Genomic DNA, 18,044 nt, shown 5'->3' on the forward strand with positions numbered 1-18,044 from the left:
ACAACCCCGCTTGATCATCCATCTTGTTAAATCTGGACCATCAGTGTATGTAGGTGAGCGACAATGCGGTGGCTTACAAGGGCACCGCCACTGTGGGCAGCAGGGGTCCATGTTGATGAGGACAGGCAGGCCCAGCAGGTTGCACCGGGGTTGGGTGGTGTCGAAGCGGCAATGCAGGGATGCGTTGTAAAGCAGCAGCTGCCCGTTGAAACAAATGAGCTCTGCACACTCGTCGATACGGGAGACATATGGAGGCTGAAGGGATGTGGAGCATAGATATATGTGCATTTAGAATGGGAAAAATTGTTCCAATAGAAGACAGTATAGTTTAATTTTGATAGAAAAAAAAGGCAAGTGGAACCACAGGGTCAGTTCATAAAGTGTTTTTCATTCAAATGTTTATAGTGAATTAGATTTTATGACTGCGTTAGCCTAAGCGGGTGATAGAGACGGCACATGGCTTACATTGTCCTTGGAGTGGAACCCGAATCCAAACCAATGACCCCCTTTACACGAACAAGCACATTTTTGTGCTTTTTTTTTTTTTTAACCTGTCCTGTTGTGCAGTATGGTGGATCCATTTTATGCCCTAACAGTTTTTCTGTGCAAAGAAGAGTTTGACATGCAGACAGAACGAGGTTGGAGAGAGGACAGACCAAGAGAAAAGAGAGAACCAAGCATGAAAAGAACCATAAAAGACACCATCATAACGGTATAAAACTTGAACTTTACGGAGGAGTTGGATCTTATCTATCGAATATGTGAACTGGAAAGGCAGAGCTGGACACTGTGAGGAAGGGACACAACGAGTCACAAGCAGGACTAGGGTGAGTGAGCCAGGCAGTGCGATACCTTGTGAACAAGGGACGGAATGACTAGCACATAGGACAGGAAAGGATAATCACGATTCAACTTTATCATCTTGACTCTCGGGATGATTGTAACTATTTGTCACACTGTGCATGCCCGTTCTTGTAGAAACTTACAGTACAGGGGGTCGTGGGCATGAAGAACGCAGACGTGCTCAACGCCTCCTCTGTTGTCGGAAAGGCGTCTTCACTTGTCATAACTTCTGCGGTCACCGGCTCGGTGCTTGTGACGCTCGGCGTGGAGGTTGCCACGACAACCGTCAAAGCGTCGGCGGGCTGAGATTGAGGAGGAGTAGCCGTGGTAACGGCGCTAGCTGCGGGGGATATGGAAGTAGGTAGCGTGGACGTCATAAGGACGGGTGGCACTGAAGTTGATGGTGCGGTAGCGCCAGTGGTGGAAGTTACTGAAGGAATAGCAGTCGAAATGAGGGACGATGTGGAGGGCCCTGTGGGAGTAGTCGAGGGTGTTGGGGGCATCTGAGTGGGTGTACTTGTGGGGGGAGTTGTAGTGGTGGCGATCACTGGAGATGGACTGAAAGTAGTGGCGATGGTGGATGGTCTCATGGAAGATGGAGTGAGGACTCCAGTGGTGCTCGTGGAAGTTGGGGTAGTCGTAGGCCTTGGAGTTGAAAGCGTTGTCGGTAGCGACGTAGTCATGTCAGGTCGAGTCACAAATGCAAAGGGGGTGGCAGTCGGGGGAAGAGTCACGCCTAAAATGGGCAAGGCAAGGCAGTTTTATTTATATAGCACAAGGTATGGGAAAATTATTTCTAACCCAGATTTAAAATCATTTACAATTGGGGTTGACTTATTCCACTTGCGTACAACATAATAGCGAAATGCCGCTTCACGATTGACTGCACTAATTGACACAAGTCTGCAAATCTCAGAGCCCTGCTGGGTTCATATTCAATTGTGTCTTTCATGTAATGAGGACCCAAACCATTCAGTGATTTCGAGATCCATCCATCCATTTTTCCGAACCGCTTGATCCTCACTAGGGTCGCGGGGGGTGCTGGAGCCTATCCCAGCCATCTCCGGGCAGTAGGCGGGGGACACCCTGAATCAGTTGCCAGCCAATCGCAGGGCACACAGAGACGAACAACCATCCACGCCCACACTCACACCTAGGGACAATTTAGAGCGTCCAATCAGCCTGACATGCATGTTTTTGGAATGTGGGAGGAAACCGGAGCACCCGGAGAAAACCCACGCAGGCCCGGGGAGAACATGCAAACTGATTTCGAGATGCGTCGCAAAAAAGGGTATTTAATATCACAAATCAGTTTTGATGAGCGAGACTATAGAGAGTGGAACATCTGAAGTTGAATAATCCTTAAATCACAAAAAAAAAAATCCATCTCTCCATTCTAATTTGCATTATACCTTTGTTATTTGTCACTTCAGTTATTTTCTTTCTCACTATGTAATAATTTTCTCCAGGTACTTTCTCCAGGCTGTACACACTTGCCCAACATCCCAAAACGGATTGTGATCAACCTTTGAGGTTGCACTGAAAGTATTACTCACAATCCTCCATGTAGACACATCTGCTGGTGACCTCATCGAGGACCATGTTCTTGGGACATCGTGGGAAGCAGCCCTCCACGCTGTGATATACAGCCACTCGTTAAAATCCTTTTAAAATACTGTCATAAGTGTGCATCGTAAGAGGCGGGGTGCGCTTACAGAGGCAGGAAGTTGCAGAGTGTGGCATCTGGGTCACTGCATGTGCGCACGCAAGGGCTGGCGCAGGCTTGATAGCGCCACTCACACATCATCCGGTAGGGGATGACAAAATGAGTCTCTGCATGACGAGAGGCGCAAATTGGTTAGTGCTGATGCACATATAAATGTAAAGCAGTGGTTCTCAAATTGGGGACCATGACCACGATCGTGAGCCATAACTTGGATCCATCCATCAAATTATGTTATTGTGTTATTTAAAAAAAAACTGCATATTTTGAGCGGATGAAAACCTCTGATATGATTATGACTTGACACATTAACCTTTTTCCTTGTGTTGATACATATATTTTACGACTTCAACTTAAAGAAAAACTATTATTATTATTCAGTGTAGGTTGTATAGATGGACTATTTTGAAGAACGTAATGGTTTTTCTAGAGGCTAGCACAGCAGTATCCATCTTTTGAACAGGCCAGGCAATGAATAATTTGGTTAAAACTTTTAAAAATAATATAGTAATTGTAAATAATTCCTATGGCTTTTCAGTGGGCACATTATTTGTTTAATTGGTGATTGGTTAATGCAGCTGGTCCTTGGACCAACTGTCTCTCCTGTAGAAAGTTTGGTAACCCCTGATGTAGAGAACCATTTTCACCAAAGAGTGTTCCAGACGTATTACACACACCCTCGAGTATGAAGCTGCTGCTAACTTTGAAACCGCCAGAGGTGTCATATCTCACAGCTCGAGCGGCGGTGCGCGTCAGGGTCAGAAAGATCCCCGGTTGGCCGGCGAGTTCAAACGAGGTGTGACCGGGCAGAAACAGCCCATGATGCTGGATGAACGTTGCCCGGCGTCTGAACTCCTCCTCTGGACTCCAGCGCTCCAGCTGGACACATCTCTTCCCCGACACCACGAGGAAGAAATTGGGTCGCTCTGCAGACTCCAGGGACACCATGGCGATGCCTGGGGAAATAGCCGCTGGGGATGAAATTACTGCAATCCTAAAAGGGTACAGTGTAACCTCTCAAGTGGAACACCCTTTTTTTTTGCCTTCTTTAGTGCATGTTCTCTCTCAGAAGTGGGTTTTGCCTGGCATTTTGTAAAGAACTGATCCAAGGACGTTTGCTTTTGTCGGTTTTTAGCCATTCTTCAAAAATGTCCAAGGCAAACATCAGCATTGTGAGCGATCGCCCGATTGGTGAGCACTTTTTCTGGGCGATTCACATTTACGTAAAACTATCGGAACGCCTCATGGCCCGAGGTGCGAATTCCTCTTCCCATGTTCGACTTTACAGGTTGCAGTATTGTGGCGCGTCATGGTGAGAACCTGCGATGCTTACGTGACGTCCTGTTCCTGGACAGGCCTGCCGTGACCATGAAGTTGTAGAGGAGGCCCGGCGTAGGTGAATGGCCTGACGTGTCTCTCATCAGAGGAAACACTGAGCCACTAGTGCGATTCACTCCCATCATTGTGTGATTGTGGACAGCGCTCACCAAGGAATACGGTCCGTCGCCTAGCGCTTTGTTGCACAGAACAGCAGTTTAGGTTGAAGGAAGTAACTGAGTAAGGGCGTGGATTGCATTTATAAATACCTTGATTGTAGTATTCACAATCCTGGGCTGAAATGAAGAAACATTCAGGAGAAATTTGACAATCAGCATGCGACTGTACCTGTGTGTGTGTGTGTCTGTGTGTGTGCGTGTGGTAGTGTACTCACGACACACCGAGGGCGACCTCCAGTGTATGGTGATGCCGTGCTGGCAACATTTGTGGGCATAGGCAGCGATGGATGTGCACAGACACTCACAGTCGCCCCCCCGGTCGCAGTTGCAAGTGTCGGTCAGGCAATTTCTGTAGAACCAGGCCACGTCCACCTACAAGGTATGAGCGTGATTTTATATGCAAGTTCACTGCGTTCGACAGAAACACTCTCACTGGTGGAAAGTCACAAAGTTTGTGTATATTTGATGTTTTTTTTTTGTTCTTGTCATTTTAGAGTTTTGTGCGCAGAATTTTGAGAGAAAAAAAAAGTGCCAGGCACTGTAAATACTTTCTGGATGGGCTGATTAAGTAAGGATGATAATAATGCTAGATTTTAAAAAGTATCATGCGAGATGGACTTTGTTCATGTCTCCATGGGGGTAAATGAACAGAGGCCTTGTTTAAAGGGTGAGGCATTGTCAATAATTCAGATAGGTGATGAGCTATCAGGACAAAGGATGGTGGATCGGTACAGAAGGGATCGGGTCACCAAGATGACGGAGTCAATACGTGCTCAGTTATCTTAGTCCAAAAGAAAGATCAACTCAACTATGAGTCACAGGCGGTATATAAAGTTATAAGAAAAAGTATGTGACCGCTTTCGAATTATTATTATGACTAACGTATGTGGAAATCCCGGTTCACATACTTTTTCTATGTTGCCCTACATTCTGACAGCTGTTTCCAAAGGTTATGTCCTGTGAAATATGGCCACCAAAATAATAGAAATGCAGCTCATGGCCTTGTTTTTTCGAAGTATTATTTTTTTATGTTGGTATTTATTATTAACCCACTTTCTCTTCAATCAAGAGGCAGCAGAAACATGACAGGCTCACTTAAATATTATATCCCATGCAGTACATGATTAATCATCTCCTAATCAGGATCCGGGCAATCGTTAATGATATGTGTTCATCTCTACTAAGGAGTCTAATACATCAAGTGCAGTCCTCTGGGCTTTGTGCTTTGTTGTAGAGCTGCGGTCCACCAACTGCTCATGTATGAAAATATAGGACTCCATCTACTGGCAGCAGATGATAAATAATGTAATATAACTTCACTGTTTGTTGGGGAGGGTCACGTTCAATTTAAATGGTTAGTATGACCATTTTATATTGTATAATAATATACTGCATTTAGTAGTTTGATTAAGTAGCTGTGTCATGGGGGTCTTTTTATTTTCTGTGATGTAGCATATTATGCTAAAAGCATTTCACTTTCACTCTTTCAAGAAAAATCTGATTTCCAATTTTAATATATTTTTCCTGCTATGGTTAATCGAAAAAACAAATGGCAATGACTTCATTAAAAATAAGTTTGAGCCCAACAAGCCCAATGTTTTTTTTTCAGCATTAACTTTCATCAACTTCCACATAAAAATAGGACTTAGTCATTAGATTGATAACAGAAAGCTTTAAAAAAAACATCTAGAACATATTGAAAAAAATGTCCTATAAGTTCCCAGCCGTAAATTAAAATTAAATTTGTTGTAATGGTCTAGGTCAGGGGCGTCAAACTCATTTTTGTCACGGCCCACATTGTAGTTACGGATTCCCTTGGAGGGCCATTATGATTGTGAATTTTGTGAAACCAATGTTTAACCACCTCCACAAATTACATACACATCAACAAATAGATGGGTAACTAGCTTTGACATCAGAAGTCTCGAATAATGGATTGTTCAAACATTGTAATTATTACATTATATGTGACAATTTGAAATATTGCTTCAGATTTCAGCAAGCATCATGGAAGTTGACAATCCTTGAATTGCTTTTGCAGGCCACATAAAATGATGTGGCGGGCCAGATCTGGTCCCCGGGCCTTGACTTTGACACCTGTGGTCAATGTTATTTATTTTAACATCGTAATGATCACCATGATCATTTTAGTCAAAATACTCATCGTATTTACTTGTATCTATTACTGTCTACTCACCACATTGTGACACGATGCAAAGACCTCGCTGTACAGAAGTGCACATTCCCTCTTGGCGTACGGCTGTCTCCCCAAGTCGGCTTCGCACGGTCGCTCCACAACATAGTCACTTTGACACTACGACACCCAAGCACCAAGAATGATACTAAGCAAGATGACGGGGGGGGGGTTAATACAGAAGGTGGGAGGCTGTACCTGTCCCAGCGTCCAGCTATCGCCAAAGGTCTGTGCGTTGTTAACCTCCATGCGGCTGGACGTGGTCATGTCGTTTACAGTCACGCCGTCGAAATTTCCACATAATCCGCTGAGAAGACCCTGGAGGAAAATTCCAAATGCTTTCAAGGGGATACAATATGGAAAATGTGCTTTTTAATTGAATGTATTGTATACACACAGTTGAGTTGAAAGCAAACAAGTTCATCCAAAACCGTGGTGACCATCATACACACACACACAAAATCGCTGTGGAGGAAGAGCGGCAGCCAAAGACTGACTGCCAATAAAATGCCTTCCGATGGGATACAAGACTAGTCAGAGGACTATGAAATCTGTCCTAATTTAAAATGATTGACAGCTGCACACCTTCCACCGAGGCCCAGCTCTGATGTGCACGGTTGTCTTACGGTCCCAGAGGACGGTCAAGGCCTGATCGGGGAAATGGACCACGGTGTAGAAGCCGGCTTTCCACAGCTCGAATACAGACTCTCGACCCACCACGGTGGATGGGCTCTGCATGGGGAAGCGAAGCGACAATCAAACGTCTTATTTGCATAGATTGTCAGCTTTTTGTTGTTGTTTGTTTTTATTATGAGTTTGTGTAAGTGTGTACAGGATTGCCAGAGTTGTCCATGAAGTAGATCTCGGTAAGTCCCACATGTATGACCAGTGTTTTCATGCACACAATGCCACTCTCATAGCAGTCCTTATTTTGGGCAACAATGGAGACTTCAGTTTCTCCTGAACTCTGCGCACAGGAAAAAGGTCATTCATTAACAAAACCCCCCTTGAGAAGAGGCCTAACATTGACATTTGGATTGTACACACTCAGGAAATACAGCAGCGAGATTACGCAGCAAGGACCCACTTGCCCACTCTTTTCAGGTTTGCACGGTGGTCTGCAAATCTGTCGGGTCTCAATTGGCACGCCTGTTCCAGCCATTCTAATTCTATATCCCTGGGAGCACAGGAGCCCTGAGGTTTGGGTTGAACACTGATCTCTTTGTCATGCTAAATCTTCACCTAGCACTACCAAGGCACAAACAAAGGAGTACACACATAGGTACGCCTTCACCTACTCTGGGGGGGGGGGGGGGGGGGGGGGGGAAGAAGAAAAAAGCAACAGTCAGAGAGGCTTGGCTGCTCTCTACCAGGGCTAAATCACCATTGCTTCAAAACGTTGAGCGGAGCGAAGTTTCAACTGTATTAATGTTGCCATTCGCCCAGATTTGGAAAGGAGGGAGAGGTTCAATACGATTCAATTAGAAACTGGTGCTTTGCACACGCGCCATTCATTTGCAATCTGGATGCCGCGGGGTGAACATCTCCTTTTCTGCAGAGTCTCCCTGAGAGACTCCAGAAATCGCCAATAACACCACAGAAATTCACTCGATATGTTGCTCATATCTTTTTTCAAAAAAGGAGTCGCTAAGTTGGCAACCCTAAGTAGCCCTCGCTTCACTGCACGCACGAGCTCTGCACGGCAACGGTTTTCGTGTACGCCAAGTGAAGATCAACTAAGCAAGTGTGCTGCAGTTCTTTATTGATTGCATATTTAGTTTGAAAAATGTAAGAGACCATTTTTAAAACAACTGGGAAGTCTTTTGAATTACGGGGGATAAAAAGCGCAATATTTCTTAGTAACCAGGCTGACACAAATTGCAGACCAACCTCACATTCCATTCCATTTTCTAGCAAGATGCCCCAAAACTCTTACAGTTATATTTACAGTATGGACTGCCACGCAGACATTGTTCAGGGAACTCGCAATGTAGTAGAATGCAATTGTCAAATCTCAAATGCTACAATTTCTTTTGGAAGAGGACCTTGAAAAAGTAATCACAATCAGGATCATTTCTCATCATCATTCAAACAGATTCGGGATCCCTCCGCTTACTTTAAGCAGGTAGACCTGACAGTCTGAGTGGTAGTCGTACTCCAGGCCGTCAAAGGTGTGGTAATGTCTGTCGCTATAGACAGTGCACACAGCTGGACACGGTGAATAACTACAGTTGAAATAGCCACGATGACACACGCTGAGGAGATGGCGAACAGCAGGTGCATGTAAAAAAAAAAAGAAAGCAGAGAGCAAGTTCAACGTTCCGGACTGTTTTATTTACCGGTATTTATTTTTTTGTCGTTTGTTCCAAATGAGCGTCAATGCTAACTCAAACATATTGTTTTGCATTCGACCTCTCAAGAGTACCACAACTTATTGGTGCACCCTCTCATTGTAGACATGTCCACTCAAGGTTAAGATAATTGGTGCACTATAAATGGTATGAGGGATGATTATTTTTCGGACCTTCCAGTGGGAGTCACGAAGTGATCTTTCGGCTGTCATGTTCAAACTCCTTCAGTATATTTGCACATTTGCACTAGGATAAATTTGTTTGCAAAAATGGGTGAGCTTTCTGGCATTCCTAAAGACACCTAAAATCCCCTCTCATTCGTCAGGAGAATAACAACAAGTCATTCCTAGAGGGACTTTGACATACCATTTATAACAGGACGTTTCCACAGTTTCTCCAGGGAGGTACTCCAGACCAAGCCAGACACAAGGGCAGTTCTCCGGATAGTAACACTCCCCACGGTGCAGCACCAGCCTTAAAATAGAATATACCGAGCATACAAATATACATTCAGAATCAGATTGTCGATGAGACACAGACACAAACCATAAAGAAGAAAGCAAGCGATGTGGAACGTGATCCTAATATTAGTGTGAAGATCTTGAAGATGAAAGCATACGCGGCAGGCTCTCTCTTGATTAAGTACACCGTGCCTTTAATCATTGGAGATGACTACCCGCTAATTACATCTCCATCTCACGGACAGCCTCCGGATTTTCGTCCTTTTGTGCTCACATCCACTTGCATACATTTGAAAATTAATCTCATTAATGAGATCATTTTGTCAGAGATTTGCCAAAAGAGCTGAAATTGCACTGATGTCTCTTGTTGTTGTTTTAATTATTATTATTTGTAAGTATACCTGCAAGGCAATTTCGGGACCTCTATGACAGAAATGAACAATAATAATGTTGGGAAGGTTGGGCACGTATTACCCAGGAGGGCAGATGCAGCCCGGGATGCAAGGCGTGTTGGGCGAGCAGGTGACATTCAACATGAGGTTGCGGCAAGTCGGCATGCAGGCCACTCCGCTTCTCTGCTCGGCACAACTGTGGTACAGTTGACCCGCGGGGCACTGCCCAATCTCTGGGCTGTCTGGCTCTAAGCGCAGAGAGAGATGCAGGTAAATCAATGCCTCTGCCCTCCTCACCAACCAAAACAGGTCGTCCTGGGAAAGGAGTTACAAGACTGTGAACATAATAAGCTTGATTTCAGCAAGGGAGACACAGCCTGAAACAGCACTTTGTTGTGAGAAGAAACAAGAACTGAAGGAAGGGGGAGTGCTATGGAGGGAGGGGTTACCTTTTTCCTCTGGCACACACTCCAGCTTCCCATTCCTGCACAGGCTGGTAGAAAATGAGGGCAAAAAGAAAGGTTAGCCCAACTGCATTTTGTCTTATTTGCAAATCCTTTGAGATTTTACAGTGAACCCCTGATGAGTCACTAAATTGACATTTATGATATCAACGGCTAATAAATGTTGCTGTCGATGAGAACATTTTTTAAAAATTGCTGAAAAATGCATTTATTTATGCCTATCTGCATATTTTTGTGCTCTGTCATGCCCTAAAATGACATCCAAATTGCCCCAAAAAAGTATTCGAACCCTTCCTAACATCTTCAAAGGCTGAGTAGTTGAACTTTTATATTTACTGATGTATTTTTTGACAATTGTCAGTTCAAAACACTGATTAGTCGACTAGTGAAATTACCTTTTGAAAAATGCTGAAAAACACAACTCTTTGCATTTCACAACCTTGTTCTTTCTGATGCGCCCTACAGCGGCCGAGTAGCTAGCGGTGACTTGACAGTGAATAGCAACATGATTGCGACAGAGGTCAGACAAGGCTCCAAGTGCAGTTGACGCCAGAAGAAGCAGGGCAATAAGACAATGTAGAGAAAAGTCTGGACCATTTTTGACAGTTGTACATGTTGATGACTGATCAGCTGGTAATGGCTAGCAGTAGCCCATCATCAATGCGAGATAGAGCATTTAAAATAATAAGGGTCTCTATGTATCATTGGCTTAAATGCATGATAAACTTGCAAAAAGGAGATGCATATTTGGTATTTTTACAGTTCGCAAAATTTCCCGGTGCAATGTCTCCTCCCGACACCCCAAAGAGTGAGTGTTCACAGTGTTTGTTTCTCTAACGTGATGTGGATGTTGCAAGCGGGAGGGCAGCCAAAATGATTTGCTACATTTTTGAGCAAGAAAGATATGACTCACCAGGGTCCAGTGGCGCTGAAGATGACCTCGCCTGGTTGAGACACACCGGCCAGGGTGTAGCAGTGGCACTGCGCCCTGCCAAAAAAACATTAGTTATTCGCTCAGGACTGTTGTTTATGATTGGTTGTGCAAACATTCTTGTTCAATAAGCACACGGAATCCAAGATCCACCTTTCTTTTCAGCTGGAATTTTCACTTCAGTCAAAGTCAGTGGACTTTGTGGGTCAAGAAACTGAAAGTTTGGGAATGGCTCAGCCAAAGCCAAGACGAAATCAAATTGGTTGTCAGGGTTGACACAAAGGGGACTGGGCACAAGCGATGCCCTTGTAGTCGGACACATTTACAAGACACCTGCAAGGATGCATGGTTAAATAACGCCAATTCAACAGTCAACAACGTGAAGTCGATGCACATGATTTTCCTTGGTGGGCCACAAAAAAAGATGTGGCAGGCAGGATCTGGCCCCCTGGCCTTGAGTTTGAAACCCGTGTTCTAAATGATTTGTGATGTAAAAGGGAAGTGAAGTCAAAAATGTTCTTGACAATAATATGTTCGAAGCTCCCCTACTTGTCTAAACATGGAATGAATGATGAATATTAAATTTGCAAAATATGGGATAGGGAGCAAAATCCATCTCTGTTTAACCATCTCTTATTTATTTATTTATTTATTTGTGTATGAATTTCTTTATTTGCTTAAATCCACATGCGATTTGTGGGAAATGAGTTAGGAAGCAAAACCCATCTATTTCTATCCATCTTTTTTCCTGCTTTAATTCCTTTGCCACAATCGCAATATTAATCAGAATACCGTGTTTAGATTATTGGGGGCGCAAACAACTTGACTTGACTTCCCCTTGAAAAAAAAGACGACAAAATGCTAGTTAGACAGGGGTGTGTTCACATCCTATTTCCGCAGAAGACTGGACAAGTCTTACAGTCGCACACATCGCTGGCGCACGTCGTCATAGTAACTGCCGTCAGGACAGCCACACCCCTCAGCGCAGTCATCGGGGTTGCAGAGCTCCATGCTGGACAGAGCACGACAGGACCGCCCGCAGGACGACACGCACGAGTGGTACAGCATCCCTCCGAGACACACCACTCCTACATGCATACAACAAACGAGAGGAAAAGACATGACCTACTTTCTGTAATCAACCCTTTCCCATAATTTATTTTCGACAATTATGCAAAGATATTGTTTTGGAATCTTGACAGCGCTTAAACTCACTCCGGCGGCTCTCACATCTTACCGCATTCGGAGACGTGCGCTCGGAAATTAATGTCAACTCCAATCTTGGAGCAGAGCAGGGCGTAGTGGGCCAGAGCGGTGCACAGACAAGAGCTCCCGCAGCGGCAGGCCTGGTAGCGACATTGCTGCCGGTAAACGTTTGGACCAATGTAGCCGTGACACGGGGTGAACACACTACCCAGGAGCACCTCACACTGGGAGGCATAGAATACTAAAAAAGATAGGCACACACAACGCATTATCTGTAACGCGTACAATGTTGGACAATGTTAAAGGATCACGCATGGCAAAAAAAAATATGTCTTCAAAATTCTCTAATGTAATTTGTCAGGTTTGCCAAGTTTCCACTGCAATCTCACTTTAACCTTACTACAGTGGACAGTTTATCATATTATGAGGTTACAGGGTGCATGAAAGGGTTTATTAATTGAATTACCATTCTGTAAATTGATCTCGCACGGGTCAACAACGGGCAGGTTAAGCGGCGCAACGCAAGCTGAAGACACTTTCCAAGCGTTTGCATGAAGCTGCGGCGTACCCTCAATCATACCAGCAGGGGACCTGGACACAAATGAAACAAAAGATACAAAATGTTATCAAATCAGACTTCATTGGCAAACCTGGATTGGAAGCAACAAGAGCAAACTGACAGAAAGTCATCCCGAAGATTTCCATTTAAGGTCCCGCAAAGGCCGAGCGTCAATCCGCGCCAGCGGCTGTCGAGCTGCAGATGGACTCGGCCACCTCTGCCGTCATAATGCAGCCTCAGACCCAACCGTGCCTTCAGTTGAGTGAACACAGATGTCAGCTTGCGCACATCCATTGTATCTGCATACCCAGATGAAAAAAAAAAAGCATGTAAACAGCTGTTAAGATGCTAATTTGATTTAAAACGTTTCTGTTGTGTTGTGGCTCAAATTGACGCACTTTAAATACGGAGTCCAAAAAGTTATTTATCTTTTTGTTTGAATATAGATGGATTTACTCTTCATAGTTCAATGGATTCAATTTATATTTTTCTTTTCCCCTGGAGAGTGCCGCAAATGGGATCTATATCATGGCAAGTGCACAAATGCTGACTACACATTCTGCACAAATTTACCCGCTGTAAATCTCAACAACAGAGAAAGCATACGGCATTAAATATGATGCAAATATAGTACGTTAGAGAAAACATTAAATTTGCAAAAGTAATTCCAGAGGCTGGCAGCCAGTAGACTAATGTGGCGCTTGATCTTATTTAAATCAATGGGTGGGAAGAATCAACTTAGGCCTGCTAAACACTATGTAACATTTAATATTTTTATGATTTATGTACTGTATTCGTGTTAACTTCCATCACTGCCCGGTGATGATGCTCGTTCAGTTTATTTGTATGTCTCTGGGTGTTTGCACAGCATGTGCTGGTTTCGTGTCTTCAGTTAGTGTATATGGGTGTCATTTGAATAATACATGAAAACATGGAGGAAGCAATTTCTGGATAGATTGAATGCTGAATGAAAACATATGGACGCATGTTGAATAATTTGTATGAAGCCAACTAATTTGGATTTTTATATTGAAAAATTTTTTTGAGAAAAATTAGGTTCTTGTAAAACAAATGAAGGCTTTGGAGTGGCCTAGTCAAAATCCAGACTTGAATCTGATTGAATTTCTGTGGCAGTTCAAACTCATAAACACTCCAGTGATGCTGAACTGAAGCAATTACGCAGAATTTTTTTAAAATTCCCCTTGACTCTTTTGTGTAATCAAAAACACCCAAAATAAAATAATAAATACCCAGGTACCATATTTATCAAAATCATGAAGGTAACAGGAAAGTTAAAAGTGAATTTGTCAATAGCCACCATCAATATAAGGAAGGATGGGTGCTGAGTTGACGCCGATCATCACTCCTCCTTCCCTGGTCAGAGTGATCTGACGACTGACATCCTCCTCGAGCACCAGAGTCACTGATTGAATACACACCTGCTTCTGTACACATGACAAGACAGGTTAAAGATTAGTGTGTACGTGAATGTATTGCACGAGGAGCCATCGGGATCATAATTCAGGATGACTGCTTATGAAAGTGAGGAATCCTGAATTAAGTCCCTGACGGCTCCTCATATGGCTGTGTCGACTTCATCTCCTTGGCACCTCATTGCAGGTCGTGTACTGCAGCGTGACAGTAAATCTGCTGCTGCCGCGGCTTTTTGCGAGCACGTACTGGCACGCACCCGGCTGGAGAAACATCCTCCCGTCGAAAGTGGTCACAAACACGTCGCCCATCACCGAACACTCCGCTGAGGGTGGGATGGACCAAACGAGTAAAAAAAAATATATAAAAGACTGCTTCACTGCTTTCTCAGCAAAAAGGTCAGAAAGTCTCACCGGTGCAGTTGCTTTCCGTGCAGTTCCATACGCCTCCCATGCAAATACTAAAAAAAGTATTGAAGTCGTTAAACAGCACATCGGGGAAATTAATCTTTCTGAACGGAATACACGTCAACACTCACCAAACACTGCAACCTTGTCTGAGCACATGTCCGTGCACGTACGACGAACCATGGTAAACGCACGGGCATTGGGAAGCGGCTATGCATGTGCTGTTTTGAAGAATGAGCCCTCATGGGAAAAAAATCATAACATGATCAGATTTGGAATTAGTGGCGAGCAGAGCAGCGCCCCACCAAATTATGCTTGGTTGGCAAAATAACTTAAACTGCGAGGAAATACATTTGACCATTTTCAAGGCTGTCTAATTCAAATGAGCCAATGTTATTCGCACCCCTTTCTACTGTGGTGCGAATACAGAGGACGATGTTTGTTACCATCACGATGATGAGGGGAGCTACTTGTTGAGCGGGGAGAATAACAAAAAGATTGTAAAAGTCTTCGTCAGCAGCACTTCAAAACCAAGATGCCAAATTATACCGATCAATTACAAATGGGGGCATCCGACAGACATATTAGCCTGACTGTTATGGGCAATCCGGGTGATTTTTTTTTTTTTAACCTGGTGAAATATGGCCCACTTACAAACACAGATTGGGAAATGAGATGGATTTACTTGGTTGTGTATGAAAATATTCCACAATATTTTTCTTTTTTACTTTTACAGTAATCATGAATGTCTGTGTGGTTTTGTGCATTTCCACCCGAAAAGGAAATGCAGCTAAAGAAGCCCATAGAAATTCATGACTGTACTTTTCCCTGTATACAGTATACGACCATTTAATTTCTCCACATATCAGAATCACTGGTTTTAAAGCAAACTAGCAGTTAACACAAATTACTAAGTTCCTTGTCTTCACTACCATCAGGACAGTAGCAGCCGTCCAGGCAATGCAGGTTGGTTCCGAGGCACTCTTTTTCAAAGGTGCAGGTGGGAGGGCAGCAACTGATACAATCTCTGTACACGAAGCTATCCTCACAGCCATCATCTACAGAGAAAGAGAGTTTCACACAGACAACACACATGCTGAAATTTAGGACGAACATGAGCATTTTTACTCACTTCAGATCAAAGACTTGATTGATGGATGTCTCTATAACATTATCCTGAGTGACTATCCTGTGGTGTGGGGGGGGCCGTTTAGACTGATTATTCTTCTCCACTCGTAAAACAGTCTGGTCGTAAATGATAAACTTGCATAATATCTACGAATGCAATCAACACTGAGTTGGAGCGAGACACGGACTCTTTGACTTAAATGGAACAATAGCCAATTAGAAAGCGAGGGAGGGGACTCTCTATCATTTTGTTGCATGTGTGATGCGCTCTATTGGTCCTTATTTGACAATACACCACACATTATAAGAGCCGTAAGCACAAACATGCAGACTGACATGAAGATGTTAATAACCTGTTTATGTCTAACCGTTCCGCTGTTCAAAAGTGGGAAGTTGTACTGAGAACTTACTGCAAGAGGGAAAGCTATCCCTCCACTCCCTCACTGGGTATCCCACATGAGAGCAGGCCCGGGTGTACTCCACCAAGGCCCTGCAAAATGTCTCCTCATCATCAGCTCTATGGTAGAAATACACTTCAAGTGATGTGGGACTGTAGCCGAGCTAGCATACTAAAAACATGAAAAGAACAGTGGGGTGTCAACAGGAGACGTGACTTACACACAGAGGTCAGCGACGCAGCTGGCCACAAATGGATTGGGATCAATATTCTCGTGACAGGACAGAAACGGGAAGAACAGGAGAGCGCTGCATTTCTCAATGGCATCCTGCAGGCAGGAATGGCACGGCAATGGAGACGAAAGACGCACCAACTATTTGGAAGTCAAAACTCAACCCGTGACGCTTCCTTGATATTCACAGACGCGGTAGTATCACAATGTTCGACTACTAGCACTCATACATGTAGGACGTAACTTTGGGCGATCACAGGGCACACAGAGACAGGGATCAATGCAACGGCAATGACTGTACTGGTGTACTTGAGTAGTTTGATATTACACGCTGTGATCTGTATCTGTAAAGACTTTCAGGGCAGTGTGACAGTAGGGTTCTCACGTCCATGTCTGATTCGGAGTCACACGGTCCAATGAAGTCGAGGTCCACTGAAGGACAGGCTCTTTCATGAGGCAGGTCAATTGCCCAGCTGTTAGCAAACACTGCAGGCTCATCGGTTCGTACGCCTGAAAATACACACTCGTGACACAAGTTGCATAGGGACAGGCAATGACGACAAAGCACTCGCCCTCCAAGTTTCATGGTGAATACTTTTCGTCAGATTTAATACCATGCCGCGCCAAACTAAAATGAGCTTCACAATGTTTCCGATTGCGGACAACTTCAGTGAATTCCAGGTTACACACAGTTGCTTCCTTTCGAGCTGTCATATATTGAAGGCACTCAAAAAGAGGATTTGTTAGATGTTAGAACTAACCAAAGCTCAGCAATTTAGCATCAGGATGAAGCTTCGGATAAAATAATTCAAAGACAGCGTTTACATACTCGGACCCTAATATTCATTGAGAATATCTGTGCCGACAGAAGGGATAAGAGAACGAGGAAGCGACACTTACCGCGGGCGGTGGTGAGGTCATCACCCGCGATGTTGTTGAAATTCCCACATAAGCCACAGGGGGCACCCTGGTGCTCCTCGCTCATCTTCAGGTAGACCCCCGAGCCTCCATCCCATGCCAGAGAAAATCCAAAAACACTCTTCACCAGCAGGTAATCGGCCAGCCGCTCGATAAAAACGCCACCTATACTGTGAGGCAGACTGAGCCTGCAATTACACAAAGAATGGCTTTTCCAGCTTTGAAAATCCTCCACAAAATTGGCTATTAACGACACGATCATCTCTGCACATCACATACCTGCGTCCTCCCTGGTGGACATGGTATGCAGATATGTGGATCTCTTCCTCATTTGGGAATAGCAGGCTGAGAGCTCTTGGACACGAATACACACTTCCGTCGCACATTCGGCTGTTGTGCACCTGGAGACACGCCAAAAGGACCAGTTAATGAGGAAGGCAGAAATGCCCAAATCTTTAACTATATTGATAGTGCCCCCTCTTCACTCATGACTCGAAATATACACAAATCAGCCCTAAAGGCCGGAGACACTGTGCCTCAAAGCATAATACAGAAATGTGACTTTCTAATGATATCTAAATAGCTGGGTCTCTAGTGTGAGTGAGAAATAACCCATCAAATGTCTACGTTAAAGACATACCTTGAAATACAAATCCCCCACTGCTAGGGTCAAAAAGTAAATGCGTTTAAATTTGTGATGCCTTTTTTTTTGTTTTGTTTTTTTGAGACGTTCAGTGTGCTTGCTCTTACCCACACAGTATACTGCGGTGTCGCAGAGTGACAGTCCTGTGCCAGGATGTAGGAACACGTCCCAGGAAAGTAGAAGTAGATCCCATCAAAGGTCTCATAGTGGTGCTGACCCCATGACCTGCAGATCCCGTCTCTGTCTTGACCCTGGTTGGGTACTGACG

The 18,044-nt window shown here is 44.2% G+C and overlaps 1 protein-coding gene across 1 annotated transcript in view; it reads right to left on the reverse strand.

Annotated features, from left to right (window-relative positions):
- Positions 1 to 18,044, reverse strand: part of otogl (otogelin-like) — a 31,627-nt gene that overhangs the window by 11,984 nt on the left and 1,599 nt on the right. Inside the window, exons 4-35 of the mRNA XM_086108508.1 lie at positions 17,884 to 18,038; positions 17,413 to 17,534; positions 17,116 to 17,321; positions 16,601 to 16,725; positions 16,205 to 16,311; positions 15,997 to 16,103; positions 15,391 to 15,516; positions 14,590 to 14,698; positions 14,465 to 14,511; positions 14,231 to 14,376; positions 13,939 to 14,065; positions 12,742 to 12,919; positions 12,528 to 12,652; positions 12,093 to 12,302; positions 11,775 to 11,943; positions 10,838 to 10,912; positions 9,910 to 9,953; positions 9,543 to 9,708; positions 8,974 to 9,081; positions 8,373 to 8,511; positions 7,089 to 7,223; positions 6,842 to 6,988; positions 6,455 to 6,574; positions 6,260 to 6,376; positions 4,278 to 4,434; positions 4,153 to 4,179; positions 3,900 to 4,079; positions 3,244 to 3,522; positions 2,559 to 2,676; positions 2,400 to 2,479; positions 987 to 1,579; positions 78 to 255 (exon numbers count right to left, since the gene is read on the reverse strand). Of these exons, the coding sequence (XP_085964634.1) occupies positions 78 to 255; positions 987 to 1,579; positions 2,400 to 2,479; positions 2,559 to 2,676; positions 3,244 to 3,522; positions 3,900 to 4,079; positions 4,153 to 4,179; positions 4,278 to 4,434; positions 6,260 to 6,376; positions 6,455 to 6,574; positions 6,842 to 6,988; positions 7,089 to 7,223; positions 8,373 to 8,511; positions 8,974 to 9,081; positions 9,543 to 9,708; positions 9,910 to 9,953; positions 10,838 to 10,912; positions 11,775 to 11,943; positions 12,093 to 12,302; positions 12,528 to 12,652; positions 12,742 to 12,919; positions 13,939 to 14,065; positions 14,231 to 14,376; positions 14,465 to 14,511; positions 14,590 to 14,698; positions 15,391 to 15,516; positions 15,997 to 16,103; positions 16,205 to 16,311; positions 16,601 to 16,725; positions 17,116 to 17,321; positions 17,413 to 17,534; positions 17,884 to 18,038 (4,722 nt within the window). The remainder of the gene's footprint in view (positions 1 to 77; positions 256 to 986; positions 1,580 to 2,399; positions 2,480 to 2,558; positions 2,677 to 3,243; positions 3,523 to 3,899; positions 4,080 to 4,152; positions 4,180 to 4,277; positions 4,435 to 6,259; positions 6,377 to 6,454; positions 6,575 to 6,841; positions 6,989 to 7,088; positions 7,224 to 8,372; positions 8,512 to 8,973; positions 9,082 to 9,542; positions 9,709 to 9,909; positions 9,954 to 10,837; positions 10,913 to 11,774; positions 11,944 to 12,092; positions 12,303 to 12,527; positions 12,653 to 12,741; positions 12,920 to 13,938; positions 14,066 to 14,230; positions 14,377 to 14,464; positions 14,512 to 14,589; positions 14,699 to 15,390; positions 15,517 to 15,996; positions 16,104 to 16,204; positions 16,312 to 16,600; positions 16,726 to 17,115; positions 17,322 to 17,412; positions 17,535 to 17,883; positions 18,039 to 18,044) is intronic.

Source organism: Hippocampus guttulatus, chromosome 4 (assembly GCF_054856545.1).
Source record: "Hippocampus guttulatus isolate MCC_2025c chromosome 4, RoL_Hgut_1.0, whole genome shotgun sequence".
NCBI classification, from domain to species: Eukaryota; Metazoa; Chordata; class Actinopteri; order Syngnathiformes; family Syngnathidae; genus Hippocampus; species Hippocampus guttulatus.